At 52.7% G+C, this 15,465-nt stretch overlaps 1 protein-coding gene across 2 annotated transcripts; it reads left to right on the plus strand.

Moving 5' to 3' along the window:
* The first annotated feature begins 3,396 nt into the window (after positions 1 to 3,396).
* NOL6 (nucleolar protein 6) lies at positions 3,397 to 15,398 on the plus strand. Of its 2 annotated transcripts, none has more exons than XM_082402419.1 (26): positions 3,397 to 3,614; positions 4,688 to 4,894; positions 4,983 to 5,099; positions 6,303 to 6,482; positions 6,822 to 6,990; positions 7,212 to 7,346; positions 7,424 to 7,587; positions 7,674 to 7,794; positions 8,000 to 8,058; positions 8,141 to 8,242; positions 8,445 to 8,560; positions 8,731 to 8,908; positions 9,066 to 9,188; positions 9,736 to 9,884; positions 10,036 to 10,111; positions 10,352 to 10,492; positions 10,637 to 10,754; positions 10,836 to 10,990; positions 11,082 to 11,245; positions 11,639 to 11,791; positions 12,007 to 12,104; positions 12,881 to 13,005; positions 13,128 to 13,217; positions 13,595 to 13,789; positions 13,906 to 14,007; positions 14,183 to 15,398. In XM_082402419.1, exons 1-26 carry the CDS (start codon positions 3,561 to 3,563, stop codon positions 14,330 to 14,332), a joined length of 3,441 nt encoding a protein of 1,146 aa, XP_082258545.1. In that variant the 5' UTR covers positions 3,397 to 3,560; the 3' UTR covers positions 14,333 to 15,398. The 2 variants fall into 2 exon arrangements, with proteins under 2 accessions (XP_082258545.1, XP_082258544.1); XM_082402418.1 differs by lacking the exon at positions 3,397 to 3,614 and adding an exon at positions 3,646 to 3,916.
* The last annotated feature ends 67 nt before the right edge of the window (positions 15,399 to 15,465 follow it).

Below are 15,465 nucleotides of genomic sequence, written 5' to 3' on the forward strand. Positions count from 1 at the left end.
GGTCAGAAGAAGCCTCGCTGAGGTTACTTTTAAATGAATAGAGGGACTAGCCTGTGAAATGTGAAGGCAAGAGCATTATTCCAGATTTCTGGCTTGTGATCATCATGTCTTATTTATCTTTATCCTTGACACAGCACAGGGCTTGACATTTCTTAAGTATCATCCAGTGTGGAATGAATGGTTGACCAATCTCTGGCCCCTTTGGTCTTCCTCCGACTTCCACAGTGGTGCTTTCTCCTCTCAGTCAATTCAAACTCAGATCGTGCTTCAAGACTTAGCACCAGCCCCATCTCCTCCAGGAAACCTTCCTTAACAATCAAAATTCTCTTCAGGTATAAAGAAGGAAATCCTGCCACTTGTGACAACATGGATGAAGACTGAGGGCATTATGCTAAGTGAAATAAGTCAGAGAAAGACAAATACAAATACTGTAGTATCTTGGAGATCCCTGGTGGCCTAGTGGTGAGGATTCTGAGCTTTCACTGCCATGGGCCAGGTTCAATCGCTGGTCGGAGAACAGAGATCCCACAAACTGCTTGGCGTGGCCAAAAACAAACAAACAAACAAACAAACACTGTAGTATCTCACTTACATGTGGAATCCAGAAAAGCCAAACCCATAGAAACAGAAAGTAGATTGGTGGTTGCCAGGGCCTGGGAGGCGGGGGAAATGAGGAGATGTTGGTTAAAGGGTACCAACTTCCAGTCTTATAACTTATAAGAATAAGTTCTAGGGATCTAATGTACAGCATGGTGACAATATTTTAAAATATTGTATTATAGACTTGAAAATTGCTACAAGAGTGAATCTTAAATGTTCTCACCATAACAACAACAACAAATGGTAATTACTTGAGGTGAAGGATATGTTAAATATGTTAACTAACCTTATTGAGGTAATCATTTTTTAAAAATTATTTATTTATTTATTTATTTATTTATGGCTGTGTTGGGTCTTCGTTTCTGTGGGAGGGCTTTCTCCAGTTGCGGCAAGCGGGGGCCACTCTTCATCGCGGTGCGCGGGCCTCTCACTATCGCGGCCTGTCTTGTTGCGGAGCACAGGCTCCAGACGCGCAGGCTCAGCAATTGTGGCTCACGGGCCTAGTTGCTCTGCGGCACGTGGGATCTTCCCAGACCAGGCCTCGAACCCGTGTCCCCTGCATTGGCAGGCAGATTCTCAACCACTGCGCCACCAGGGAAGCCAAGGTAATCATTTTGCAATATATGTGTAACAAATCATCACTTTGTACAACTAAAACTTAAACAATGTTATATGTCAATTGTATCTCAATAAAGCTGTGGAAAAAAATCAGAACGTTCTTAGCAAAGAGGATAATAAGTTCAAAGGCCCAGGACAAGAAAGCAAGATAGAGTAGGGAAACTCCTCCAAGTAGTTCAGTATGGCTGGGGCTTAAAATTTGATGGAGATGATGAGAGACAAGGTTGGAAGGTTGACAGTGGTCACATTCATTCATTCAGTAAACATTTATTGAGTATGTATAGTGTGCTAGGCATTGGACATGTAGACCTGGTCCTTGTTTTCATGGACTCACAGTCAAGGACAAAGAGACAGACAATTGACAACCAACCAAAAATCATTTTTAAAAGTGCTAAAAAGGAAATCAATGGGGTGAAGAGATAAGGGAAAACATATTTCAGGTTGGATGATCAGTGAAGGCCTAACTAAAGAGATGATATTTACACTGAAAGCTGAGGGATGAAAAGAAAAAAAAAAATTCAAGAAGAAGCATTCCAGGCAGAGCAAGACGGCTTGGCTCAAGTCTCTGAGGTGAGAAAGAACTTGATACAACCAAGGAATTGAAAGAAGGTGGATGTTGCTGGAGCTCAGCGAGCAAGGGGTGGAGTGTCAAGAAAAAGGATGGGCCAGCAAGTGAGAGAATATATTGATCATGGCCTTGTAGAAGTCTGTATTTCATTCTAAGTGCAATTGGGAGCCACTGATGAGTTTTTAAAAGGAGAGTGGCATGATAGGATTTTAGTTGCAGAATACTCACTCTGGTAACCATGTGGAATGGATTGAAGAAGGACAAGACCACTTTTGTGAAAATTCCTTTAAAAGCCATTGCATAAAATATCATATGCTATTAGAAGTTGGGATAGTGGTTACTGTTGGGGGGCAGTGACTAGACGGCAGAATGAAGGGAGATTGGCAAGGTGCAGGAAATGTTCTGCTTTTTTTTTTTCTGGGAGCTGATTACATGTGTATGTTTGGTTTGTGAATATCCAAGCTGTATCCTTGAGCTATGTGAATTTTTCTGTATGTGTATTGTACTTCAATAAAAAAGATTAAAAGAAAAAGTTATTAAATGAAACTGTCCTATATTCCTCAAAACTGTTGTCAAAAACAACAACAACAAAAAAACCCCACAAAAAACAAAAAAGGGAGAGCCCAGAAAATGTTCCAGATTAAGAGAGAGAAAAGAAACATAATGACTAAATAGATGCCTGATCTTGCACCGGGAAATAAAATGCTACTATGTAAGGTTATTATTGGGATAATTGCAAAATTTGAATATGGACTTTATATAATGGCATTGAATCAAGGTTAAATTTCCTGAATTTTGTAATTGAATTATGACTACATAAGAGATAGTCCTTATTCTTGGTAGACACAGGCCAAAGTACTTAGGCATGGTTTTTCAGAACCATTTGATTCTCAAATGGTGCCATGCAGCTACTGAGTCCGTGTGCTCTAGAGCCCGCACGCCACAACTAGAGAGCCTGTGCGCCACAAAGAAAGATCCCACATGCCGCAAGGAAGATCCCGCCTGCCACAACTAAGACCCGATGCAGCCAAATAAATAAATAAATATTAAACAAACAAGTAAAACTCAGGCTTCTAAAAAAACCATAAAGACAAAACAAATTTGGCAAAACATCAACACTAAGTTATGATAGGTAGGTGAAGGGTATATGGGCTTTCATCATAATATTATTGCAACGTTTCAGTAGATTTGGAAAATGTAATAAACTGGAAAAAAGCTGTTACATTATTCTAGGCACAAGATGATGTGATGCGCACCAAACTCGGCAGCAAATACAGAGTAGCGTGAATAAACTCAAGATATACTTTGGAAGTAGAACTGACGAGATTGGTTAATTGATAAGATGAGAAAAGAAAAGGACTCACTGGCGTAAGTAAACAAACCCTCCCCAGAGAGCCCAATCTAGCCCCGCCCTTCCCCTTTCGACCCAAACGGAGGAAGTGAGGAAAAGGAAGCGACCGCCAAGCTAAGGGCAGGCTTCAGGCCTGGCGTCGCAAGGAGGCCGTAAATGGGAGAACCCTATTTGGCCCCTCCCCCATAATGGGCGGTCCTGGAGAGTGACAGAAACCAATGACGAGCGACTCGTCGGGCACTCACCCAATGGCTCTTGAACTGGGTGGAGTCCTGTGCCACGAGGCTAGCTTCCGCTCTCCGCAGCAAGGCTGTCGCTCTGGGCTGTATAACTGCCGCTGTTTGGGCATTTCTGTCAACGTGGGAAGAAGTGGTGCAGAGCAAGTGGACTTTAAACCCGAAGTGCGGGAGCAGTACGGGAGGGATGGGCCCCGCACATGCGGGAGCGCAGCATCGCGGAACTGCTGGGGAGCCGGAGGTGGGTGAGCCATCTGGGAGGAAGGAATGCGCAACGTGTCGGAGATGGCAGAACCTAACAGCGGTCTAGCGAGGGCACGAGAACGGTCCCTTCTGGAAGAGCCCCATTTCCCCTGATGCTTCCAGCCCAGGGTACCGAGACAATCAGAGCTTGCTAAGGGAGATGGAACTTGGCATTATCCGGATGGAAATAGTAAAGCCAATTGAGCTTCTCTTTGTTCGCTAGCTCTACGCCTTGAAACTGAAAAAAACCCCACCCCCTTCTGCGGCTTGGGTCTTTTCCCTGACGAAGTCCTCCTGGAGGTTGGACGGGATCTTCTTCCCTCTTGTGTCTAGTTTTGTGCTCTCCACGTGGTGGCGCTCCTGGAGCGCTACAGTAATGCTCTCCAGGGTGTGGGATCGTGGAGGGGGACGGGGCCCAGGGCTGTAAGGGAGAAGGTTTGGGATCCCGCAGCCCAGGGTTCGAAGCCTGCTCACAGTTTAGGCATACCAACTGGAACCTCTAGCTCACTGGGCTTAGGTCGGGTGTCCGTTTTCTGCTAGGATTATTGTGAGGATTGGATGATTCACTGAGTGTGTCCTTCAAAGTCAGTAGGCTCTTTCATCATTGAGCACTTAATGTATACTTATATAGTTTATAGTCAGGGCTTGCTGGGGCAGGGTGTGTGTGTGTGTGTTTGTGTGTGTGTATGTGTGTAACCTGGCAGGATTTGGATAGAGCAAGAGTGGAGATGGCATTTGCAAAGTCCCAGGATTAACCCAGCAGAAGAGGAAGCTCCTGGTACTTACAAGGACCTGAGGCATGGCTTGGGCAATGGCCCAGTCAGCTACTACCCCTAGCAACTTGTGCTGTCAGGTAGATGGGGAACCCTCAACTCAAGGAGTTTTCAGTATAGAGCTCAGTAATGTTCTTTTAAGTAAAAATTACTCTGAGTTTTACACAATCTGACTCCTATTCAAGAGAGACCAGGAGCAGGTAAAGCCTTTACCCACATCCTGTCATGGTGGCACATCAGGCAGTGGATGCTAGATATGTGTGATGTCACCCTGGGTTCTCCCTCTCATTGGCCACAGGTGATGGCGTCAGCTCTGGAAGGCACAGGCAAGGAGGGGAAGAAGGAATCCTCAAAGAAGCGTTCGGTGGCTGGTTCTCCAGTGGAGGGCCTCCTGCAGCCCGTGAAGCTCAGCCGGGCAGAACTGTACAAGGAGCCTACCAATGAGGAGCTGAATCGCCTTCGGGAGACTGAGAGTCTGTTCCATTCCAGCTTGCTTCGTTTACAGGTACCATTGGGTGGTTGGGGCTTGGGTGAGAGAGGTGGGCCTGAGACCCTGAGGCTGAAGTACTACTCACCCCTGCCACTTCTTACAGGTAGAGGAGCTACTGAAGGAAGTGAGGCTGTCAGAGAAGAAGAAAGAGCGGATTGATGCTTTCCTACGGAAGGTCAACCAGCAGATCATGAGGGTGCCCTCAACCCCTGAGACAGAGGTAAGGCAGGTCGTGGAGGGAACTGGAAAGCCCAGAAGAGGTCCTTAGGGACCTTGCTATTCTCTGAAGGGGATGGGGTGCTAGGGAGCTCATTCTCACTGCCAGGAGTCTCAGCTAGGAGTGCAGTCAATTATGTGTTCATTCATTTAGCAAACACTTCCGTGCCTTGCAGTTGTTGTGTTCTTAGGGTACATCAGTGAACAAAGCAGCCTATGTTCTAGCGTTAGACTTATGGACAATAGATAATGAACACGACAAGTAAACTGTATGGCAGTGTTAGAAGGTGGTAAGTAGTATGGAAAAAGGAAGAAGGGCAAGGTAAGGGGATTATGGGAATATCAAAGGATGAGAGTGGTTGGCAACTTTAAATAGTGTGGCTGAGGTAGGCCTTATTGAAGTGACATTTGTGTGAAGGAAGTGAGTCAGGTATATAGATATCTAAGGGAAGAAGAGCATTCCAGGAAGGGAAAATAGCCAACACAAATGTTTAAAGGCAAGAATAGGTCTGGTATGATGAATTGGGAGATTGGGATTGACATATATACACTAATATGTATAAAATGGATAACTAATAAGAACCTGCTGTATAAAAAAATAAATAAAGTTAAACTAAAAAATTAAAAAAAAAAAAAAAGAATAGGTCTGGTACATTCCTTGGAATGAATGAGGGGAAGATAGAAGGAGGTAAGTTCAGAAAGGTTATGGAGGAAGGGGGCATATCATGCAGGGCCTTTTGCACCAAAACAAGTACTTTCGCTGTTGCTCTGGATAAGATGGGGAATAACTGCAGGCATTTTGTTTGTGATTTAACTTCAGTATTAAAAAGTTCACCCAGGTTTTTGTGTTAAAAGTAGAATGCAGGGGGACAAAGGTGAAATCAGGGAGACTAGTTAGAAACCTATTGTACAATGATCCACTGAAAAATTGCTCAGACTAGGGTAGAGTAGAGAAGTGGTCAGTGTCTGGATACCTTTTGAAAGTGAAATGGGTGTTCTTAACAGAGATGAGTCAAGGTGATTTAAATGTTTTTAGCTTGAGCAACTAGTATGGAGTTGTTTTAATGGGGAAGACATGTTTATAGGAAGATCAGAAGTTTGGTTTCAAACATTTTGACATGTTGAATTTGAGATGTCTCCTAGACATCAAGGGGACATGTTAGGAAGGCAATCAAGTTAATACGTGTCACTGTCTCTGTCCCCACAGCTGACCAACCAGGCATGGCTCCGGGGTGGGGTTCGAGTCCCCCTCCACCAAGTGCCCTATACTGTGAAGGGCTGTTTCCGCTTCCTGCCCCCAGCCCAGGTCACTGTTGTGGGCAGTTACCTTCTGGGCACCTGCATCCGGCCGGACATCAATGTGGATGTGGCATTGACCATGCCCAGGGTGAGGTTCAGAGTTTGGGGAATGGAGAGGTCTGCCATTTCACCACCTACAAATCCCTTGATCCCTCTCTTTTTCCCACCTCTCGCTTGCCAGAGCATTGAAATCTGAATTCTAAATCCAAAGAACAGACCACTGCAGTTGTCCTGAGGGAGCTTAGATTTGCCATTTGGAACTTTGTCTTCCTCACCTAAGTTGTGGTATTGCTAGCCTTGGCTTAAGCATCCTGGCCAGCAGATGGGGTTGCCAAGCTTTGACCTTGGCTTCATCTTGGCCCCCGAGTTCTCCAACAACAAGGGCTTAAGTGACTGGCCATCTCTCTCTTCTCCTGACCCCCTCCAGGAGATCCTACAGGACAAGGATGGGCTGAACCAGCGCTACTTCCGCAAGCGTGCCCTCTACCTGGCACACTTGGCTCACCACCTGTCCCAAGACCCACTCTTTGGCAGTGTTCGCTTTTCCTACACCAATGGCTGCCACCTGAAACCCTCGCTGCTGCTGCGGCCGCATGGTAGGAGGCATATACCAGGTGGAGGGCACCGTATGGGGTGACAAATCCAGTGGGGGAGGAACTGGGGCCTCAAGTCCAAGGTGAGAGGCTTGGGCCTCAAGTTTGAGGGGAAAGGTGTAAGGCCCTCAAATGGGGCGGGGGGGGGGGGCGGTGCGGGTGGTACAGGGACTCCTCCGGCTCCAGGGGGCTGCAGGGTCTCCGCATCTCCCATCTCCCCCCAGGGAAGGATGAGCGTCTGGTCACTGTCCGTCTGCATCCATGCCCTCCACCTGACTTCTTCCGCCCGTGCCGCCTGCTGCCGTCCAAGAACAATGTGCGCACTGCCTGGTACCGAGGGCAGAGTCCTTCAGGGGATGGTGAGTATCAAGGGGGAGTTGGAGGGAAGGGTGTTGTAGGGACTTCTCCTCTCATGACTTCCCCTTTCCTCCCACAGGTAGCCCAGAGCCCCCCACCCCCCACTATAACACATGGGTCCTGCAGGACACAGCCCTTGAGTCCCATGCACAGCTGCTATCAACCGTGCTGGGCTCAGCCTCGGGGCTGAAGGATGGTGTGGCACTTCTGAAGGTCTGGCTGCGGCAGCGGGAACTGGACAAGGTGAGTGGGGAGTGGCCCAGCTTCCCTGCCTCACTGAGTGGTGGGTTGGCTCTGAGCTCCGGCCTTTCCCTCCGTCTCTCCCTCAGGGCCTGGGAGGATTCAGTGGGTTCCTTGTCTCCATGCTGGTTGCCTTCCTTGTGTCTACACACAAGATCCATACCACCATGAGCGGCTACCAGGTCCTGAGAAGCACCTTGCAGTTTCTGGGTGAGGCGGCTGGACTTCGAAAGGCCAAGGGCCCCACTCATACCCATCAGGGATCATTTGGTCTCTGGTCCTCAGACAGATGAGCAAACCGAATCCCAGAGGCAGGCAGTTGCAGCCACCTGTCCGGAGGGTGGGTGTCACGAGGGCTGGGTCCCTAGGGAGGGGGATACCTTCTGATATACCCACCTTCTCTGGCTCATTTCAGCCAGTACAGATCTGACGGTCAACGGGATCAGTTTGTGCTTCAGCTCAGATCCTTCCCTGGTGAGTAGGGCAGTGCTGAGTCTGGGCAAGACGTCCTGAAGTTAAGGCCCAGCCCTGACTGGCTTCTCTCTCCCCCTCCCAGCCGGCCCTGGCTGACTTCCACCAGGCCTTCCCTGTTGTTTTCCTGGACTCCTCAGGCCGTCTCAACCTCTGTGCTGATGTCACTGCCTCCACTTGCCACCAGGTACAGGTGTCGCCCACTCCTGGCTTCTCCAGATGTCCCAGCCCAGACCCTGTCCCTTCTGCCAGCACCAGAACCCCAGAAACTCCTCTCCAGAGACCTTCAGTCAGGCGCATCTCTGGGTCTGGGCCCTGTGTTCCGTGAGGGGAGGGGTGCAGTGCTGGTGGTCTCACGTGGGAGTTCCCTCCTTACTCTGTGGCCCCAGGTGCAGCACGAGGCACGGCTGTCTATGGTGTTACTGGACAGCAAAGTTGATGATGGGTTCCAGCTGCTGTTGATGACTCCCAAACCCATGATCCGGGCTTTTGACCACATACTGCAGTAAGTTTTGGGGTGCCAGGATATGCCAGTGAGTCCTGTGTCCCTGGAGCTAGTGATGGGGCAAAGGTCCTCAGGCAGGTGCTCAGATAGATCATCCTGGTGGTGGGAGTGGTGATACTTGGGGCCAGCAGTACCTGATTCCCCCTCATTGTCCCTCTCTGCCCCCCCAGTCTCCGTCCACTGAGTCGCCTGCAGGCAGCGTGTCACCGACTGAAGCTGTGGCCAGAGCTGCAGGATCATGGTGGGGACTATGTCTCAGCTGCTTTGGGCCCACTAACCACCCTTCTGGAGCAGGGCCTGGGGTCCCGGCTGCACCTGCTGGCCCACTCTCGGCCCCCAGTCTCAGAGGTGAGATGGTGTTGGTTGGGGAGTTTGTGGGACCGAGGGGGTTGGACCCAGGGTCCCAAGGGATACAAAAGACACACCATCCCTCTCACTAGAAAGTGGGTTTCCAGACCAAGCTGTGGGATGCTTGGATTGAGCTCAGCCTTTCTACATCCTACAGTGGGACATCAGCCAGGATCCACCGAAGCACAGAGACTCCGGGGTCCTGACCCTGGGATTGCTCCTCCGGCCTGAGGGGCTGACCAGTGTTCTCGAGCTGGGTCCAGAGGCTGACCAGCCTGAGGTGAGGAGCCCTGGAGTCTGAGGGGTGATTTGGTCCTGTCTTGCATTGGAAGGAGTGGAGTGGACCGTCCTCATGCCACCTGGATTGAGGCCTGTCAGGAGACTTCTTTCTTTTTTCTCTTTTTTGCAAGATTTATTTATTATCTATTTAGTTTATTTTTGGCTGCATCAGGTCTTAGTTGCGGCACACGGGATCTTTGTTGAGGCACGCAGGATCTTTCATTGCGGCTCACGGGCTTCTCCCTAGTTGTGGCGTGTGGGTTTTTTCTCCCTAGTTGTGGCGTTCAGGCTCCAGGGCGCGTGGGCTCTGTAGTTTGCGGCACGCAGGCTCTCTCGTTGAGGCACACAAGCTCTGTAGTTGTGGCGCACGGGCTTAGTTGCCCCGCGGCATGTGGCATCTTATTTCCCCGACCAGGGACTGAACCCACGTCCCCTGCCTTGTACAGCAGATTCTTTACCACTGGGCCACCAGGGAAGTCCCCTGTTGGGAGATTTCTGACAGAGCCCTTCTTTGTTGATCTCTACCACTACCCCTTTCCTGTTCCCAGGCTGCTGACTTCCGCCAGTTCTGGGGATCTCGCTCCGAGCTTCGGCGTTTCCAGGATGGAGCCATTCGGGAAGCTGTGGTCTGGGAGGCAGCCTCTATGGCCCAGAAGCGCCTTATTCCCCACCAGGTGGTCAATCATCTCTTAACACTGTGAGTGTTAGCATCTGAATGCCAGGAGGCAGCCATGGGCCAGGGAGCCTTTTAGGAGGGTCTGGCCCAAGCTTTTGGGGTGAGCAGCCCACATCCAGTAGCTCTCGGCATGGCCCCCAGTGCCCATACTGTGCCTGTGCCCCTTTTCTAGCCATGCTGACATCCCAGATACCTGTGTCCACTATACGGGGGGCCTCCTGGATGCACTGATTCAAGGCCTGAAAGAGGTAAGGGCCCTGGTTCAGGGTTTGGGTTAAGGCTAGGGACTGTAGAGTAAGCAGCCTGTGTGGCTGGATTTGCGGGGTGGGGATGGGGGTGGAGAGCCCCACCTTAGGCAGACTGCACTTCCCAGAGCGTCCCCCAGGGGGCCCTCTGGCTCTGCAGCAGCAGCCTGAGCCATGGCTGTATCCCAGGTGGTCGGGCTCTTCTGAAAGGTCGTGCCCTCCTGTCTTTCTTTTCCCTCTCAGACCTCCAGCACAGGTGAGGAGGCCCTGGCAGCTGCGGTGCGTTGCTACGATGACCTCAGCCGCTTGCTGTGGGGACTGGAAGGTCTGCCGCTGACCGTGTCTGCCGTGCAGGGAGCTCACCCAGTGCTGCGCTACACTGAGGTGAGGCGCAAGGGGCAGGGAGCTCTTTCTGCTTGGTGACACCCACCTCTGCTCCACTCACCCAGTAGTCTCCCTTCCAGCTTCTTGACTCTGGGCACTCCCTCCCAGTCCCAGGCCTCTTCCTCAGCCCCGCTTCTTCCATAGGTGTTCCCACCAACCACAGTCCGGCCAGCCTACTCCTTCTATGAACAGCTGCGAGAGCGGGCCTCGCTGTTGCCCCGGCCTGACAAGCCCTGTCCGGCCTACGTGGAGCCCATGACTGGTGAGGGAGCTCTTGCGAGGGGGTGAGAGGGACTGTTCTCACCCCAGGCCGCAGGCTGAGGCCTCTCACTCTTCTCCACAGTGGTATGTCACCTGGAGGGCAGTGGGCAGTGGCCACAGGATGCTGAGGCCATACGGAGGGTCCGGGCTGCCTTCCAGCTGCGCCTGGCAGAGCTGCTGACGCAGCAGCATGGGCTGCAGTGCCGCGCCTCGGCCACGCACACCGATGTCCTCAAGGTTCGGCTGGTGTAGGGCAGGGATACCCAGGGAGGGAGGGGACAGGGGTGTCAGGGTGCCCCGCCTCCCATGCCATCCCCTCTTCCAACAGGATGGGTTTGTATTCCGGATTCGTGTGGCCTATCAGCGGGAGCCCCAGATCCTGAGGGAGATGCGGAGCCCCGAGGGGATCATCTCCTTGAGGGACACTCCCGCCTCCCTCCGCCTTGAGAGGGACACTAGGCAGTTGCCCCTGCTCACCAGCACCTTGCATGGGTATGGCCACCCCCACAGGCTCTTATGTCTGTAGACCCTTTCCTGGCCCCATTCTGCTCTCCTGGCCATCTGTCTCTCTGGAAGGCCAGTTAGAGATATGAGTTCTGGAGTCAGGCAAGTGCTAGAATCCTGGCCCTGCCAATTCACTGGCTGTGTCCCTTGGGCAGGATTCCCCCTCCCCTCAACCTTATTTTTCTCATCTGTAAAATGGGAATCATGCTAGGACCAACCTCTTGGGGTATTAATTAGGAAGATGTGAGATGGTACGTGTAATGCATTAGCACAGAGGCCAGTGTTGGGTAAAGTTGAGTAAACAGCAGCAGCGGGGCCGAAACACTGTTCTTGGGCCCTGAAGACCTCACTGTCATGGCCACTACCCTCCTCTCCCCGCAGACTCCAGCAGCAGCACTCAGCCTTCTCGGGTGTGGCTCGGCTGGCCAAGCGGTGGGTGCGCGCCCAGCTCCTAGGTGAGGAGCTCACCGATGAGTGCCTGGACCTGGTGGCTGCTGCCCTTTTCCTGCACCCTGAGCCCTTCACCCCTCCCAGGTGATTCCCTCCACCTTTCCCCTAGCCAGGGAGTCCCACTGGGGCCAGCTTTCATCCCCCATGCTTCAGTCCACATGGGAGAGGTGGCTGAACCAAGGGACAGAAGGGGTTCTAACCCCCGCAGTCCACACCAAGGGGTCTAGGCTCTCCGGACTGTGGGGAGCCTGGGCATGTGTGACTGGGCCCCAGATGCTTTGCTTACTTCTTCCTCTCAGCTCCCCCCAGGTGGGCTTCCTTCGGTTCCTTTTCCTGATATCAACCTTTGATTGGAAGAACAACCCCCTAATTGTCAACCTCAACAATGAGCTCACTGGTAAGTGGTAGGATCAGGGTCAGACTAGTGCAAGAACTACCCTCTGTGGATTGTAGAATAGGGCAGGCAAGGGTTTTCCCTGTCAGTCTGTTGGGTTTTCTCTCTGCCTCCCCTATCCCGGATATCCACTCCTGACCCTGACTGCCTGGGGGTAGGGAATTGTTAAGGAGGAAGAGGACCAAATCAAGCTTTTAGGGAGCTCCGAGACTGTAGAGATATGGTTTGCCCACGTGATAATCAGAAACACAGCAGACTGGGGGTGGTAAGCAGGCTACCTGGGGGACTGTGAAGGGAAGAGGAGAGAGGAAGAGGGACTCTGAACACCAGGTGAGAAATCTTACGGTGGGGAGCCGGGAACGGTTCAGGCTAGAATACAGGCCCAGACCTCTTGGGCGTGGGGGGTGAGTGATGATTTCTGGTTGTAATATGAGGAGGTTCTGGTCCCAGCAGAGAGGAAGGTATCAGCTTTCTAATTCCCCACGTGTTTGGGAACCCAGGGCAGGAAGGGGCCAGGGGCAGGCCTCAGCTTGTGCAGGCCTGGAAACCAGACTAGGGTGCCAGGCAGTGGAAAATTCTGCTTCTGGTCCCGGGCTGGGAGTTTAACACCCTGCCCAGTTGAGGCAGATGCGGTGTCCCTTTCATCGCTTTTGCCATTTGGGGGATGTTGGAAAATCCCTGTGATGGGCAGCTGCTAAGTGTACAGTAGGAGGATCGAGGGCAGTAGAGGGTGTCTGGGGGGAGGAGTAGGCTGACCCAAGACCCCCTCTCATCCGCAGCGGAGGAGCAGGTGGAGATCCGCAGTGTCTTCCTGGCAACCCGGACAAAACTCCCCGTCATGGTCATCATTACCCCCCAGGATCGCAAAAGCTCTGTATGGACACAGGATGGACCCTCGCCCCAGGTTTAATTTCGTTCCTGCTCCCAAGTGTGTGGTTTTCTCCCCCAAGGAAAAAGCAGGCCCAGCCTGAGCTATGTGAGACCTGTGGTCAGGTCTGACCTATCTGATGTATGTGTGCCCCCCAGATCCTACACCAGCTCGTGGTCCTGGCAGCCGAGGCCTTGCCCGTCCTAGAGAAGCAGCTAATGGATCCCCAGGGTCCTGGGGACATCAGGGTAAGCCCCAGGCCCAGACTGACTCCAGGGGCTCTGGGGGCTCTGCCTTTGAACCATAGAAGTCTGGAGCTCTAGGGGCCCTTGTTTGGTGAGACTGAATCCAGAGAAGGCGTTGCAGCTGCCCACGATGCCTGGCAGTGGGGGAGCCTGCAGGAGAATCGGGGCCCTGGCTTCGCACTTCTACACCGCGCTCCTCCTGCTGGACCCAAGCTGCCACCGGCTGGGTCTTGTTCCTGCCTTCTAATGAGCATTTGGGCCCATAATGGACGGGTCAGACAAAAGGGAAGGAGGGAACCAGAGTGGGCATGTGGAGGGGTTTGTGGTCCAGTTCCCAGCTCCCAAGTGGGCACTGCTGAGCACCCCCTACCCCTCCTCAGACAGTGTTCCGGCCACCGTTGGACATGTACGACGTGCTGATCCACCTGTCTCCCCGCCACATCCCCCGGCACCGCCAGGCTGTGGACTCGCCCGCTGCCTCCTTCTGCCGGGGCCTGCTTAGTGAGCCGGGGCCCTCCTCCCTGATGCCCGTGCTGGGCTACGATCCTCCTCAGCTCTACCTGGCACAGCTCAGGGTAGGTCCTCGAGGGCTGACTGACCCTGGGGAGGAGACATCCAGGTGGAGCTGGGGCCGTGGAGGTGGCTCTCAGGTGTCCACCTGTAATCTTGTCTCTGTCCTGCTCTTTTCTAGGAGGCCTTTGGGGACCTGGCCCTTTTCTTCTATGACCAGCATGGCGGAAAGGTGATCGGCGTCCTCTGGAAGCCCACCAGCTTCCAGCCCCAGCCCTTAAAGGTGAGCTGGCTGGTGACAGTTGTCTGTTCCTGAGTGTGTACATGCGTTCCACATGGGCATGCGTGTCTGTGTGTGGTTCCACGAGTGACCCGGTGGCAGGTGTGAAACGTATGTTTTGGGGTCTCTGCGTGTGCCTCTCGTGACACCTCAATCTACATTTCTCTGATTCTCCCAGGCCTCCAACACAAAGGGACGCATGGTGGTGTCTCAAGGTGGGGAGCTGGTGATGGTGCCCAATGTAGAAGCCATCCTGGAGGACTTTGCCATCCTGGGCGAAGGCCTGGTCCAGGCTGTGGAGGCCCGAAGTGAGAGGTGGACCGTGTGATCTCCAGCCCAGGAGCAAGCTGTAGATGGACAACAGGACTGCAGACCTCTGGAGCAAGATGTCAATGCCATGACCACCCTTGCTGCAAATGGACCTTCCAAGGAGGGCTTGCTGGCCTGCGCATGCTGAATCATCCCCAACAAAGCCCTGTCCCAATTTTCTGTCTGATGCCCCAGCATTGAGGCAGGGGCCATGGTGCCCTGTGGAGTCCCCTGGGCCTGACCAGAAGAGGACTGGGAGCCAGCTCAGAGGGGACACTGAATGAACCCAGGAGATCCATCTACTTGTCAGCCTGGCCTGGACCTTTTTTATTTTTTTCCTTCCCAGGCTGCTCGCAGAAGCCCAGAGAAGAGGCTGTGTGCCCAGGGCTGAGGCTCTGTCCCCACCCCTCTGCCAGGATGTGTGCCTCGATCTCACTGTGCCCTTCGGTGCATCGTCAGGCCTTTTAAATGGGGCTCAGAGAAGGCGTGGCACTGCCTGAGAGTCACAGAGCACCAGCACTGAGCAGTGGAGAGGGGGCTACGTGGGCTGAATACACCGCATTGAAGGGGCACAATGCCCTCCTGTGTTGGTTCTGCTGCATCCCGGGGTGGGGACATGGAAAAGCACAGAGGACAGGAAGGGGCCGGGTGGGTGAAGGGGCGAGGGGGACTGGTGGTCCCCCATCCAGGAGAGATGCAGAAAGCACTGATTGCTGCCCTGGCCTCCGGTGTCTGAGCCCCTCAGGCTCTGTGCTCCTGCAGTGGTGGGGCAGAGGTGAGTGGAACCCAAGACCTGCTCTCCAGGAGCTCCCAGTGCCCTGGGGGAGGGGGTGCTGCTTCCTTTCAGCCTGGTCCACACCCCCCTTCCAGCAGCCTCTCCCTAATCCTGGCTGTTTTTCCAGACTCAGCTCAAACAGTGATTCCTCCTTAAACCCTTCCTCGCCCTCAGCCTAAGGTGCGCTTTCTCTCCTCTGAAACGTTAGAGCAATTACTGCCTGTTCATTTCTCTTTGCAGTCACGTAAGTGGCATGAACTCCTCTCTTGTCTTAAACCGTGATTTAAAATTAAATCATTTAATTTCCCTATGTTATTGGCTTGTCTGCCTTTTCCGCATGGTTTTGACCTTCTCTCCTAAATGTAAGCTCTTTGAGG

This window comes from Balaenoptera borealis (assembly GCF_965194805.1).
Source record: "Balaenoptera borealis genome assembly, chromosome: 8".
Taxonomy (NCBI): domain Eukaryota; kingdom Metazoa; phylum Chordata; class Mammalia; order Artiodactyla; family Balaenopteridae; genus Balaenoptera; species Balaenoptera borealis.

What these genes read in the sequence shown, in the direction of transcription:
- NOL6 (XM_082402419.1), top strand. Translation starts at nt 3,561, where the DNA reads ATGGGCCCCGCACATGCGGGAGCGCAGCATCGCGGAACTGCTGGGGAG. An exon ending in CTGCCTCCACTTGCCACCAG is followed by an intron (nt 8,243 to 8,444) that starts GTACAGGTGTCG and finishes CTGTGGCCCCAG; the next exon opens with GTGCAGCACGAGGCACGGCT. An exon ending in CTACGTGGAGCCCATGACTG is followed by an intron (nt 10,755 to 10,835) that starts GTGAGGGAGCTC and finishes TCTTCTCCACAG; the next exon opens with TGGTATGTCACCTGGAGGGC.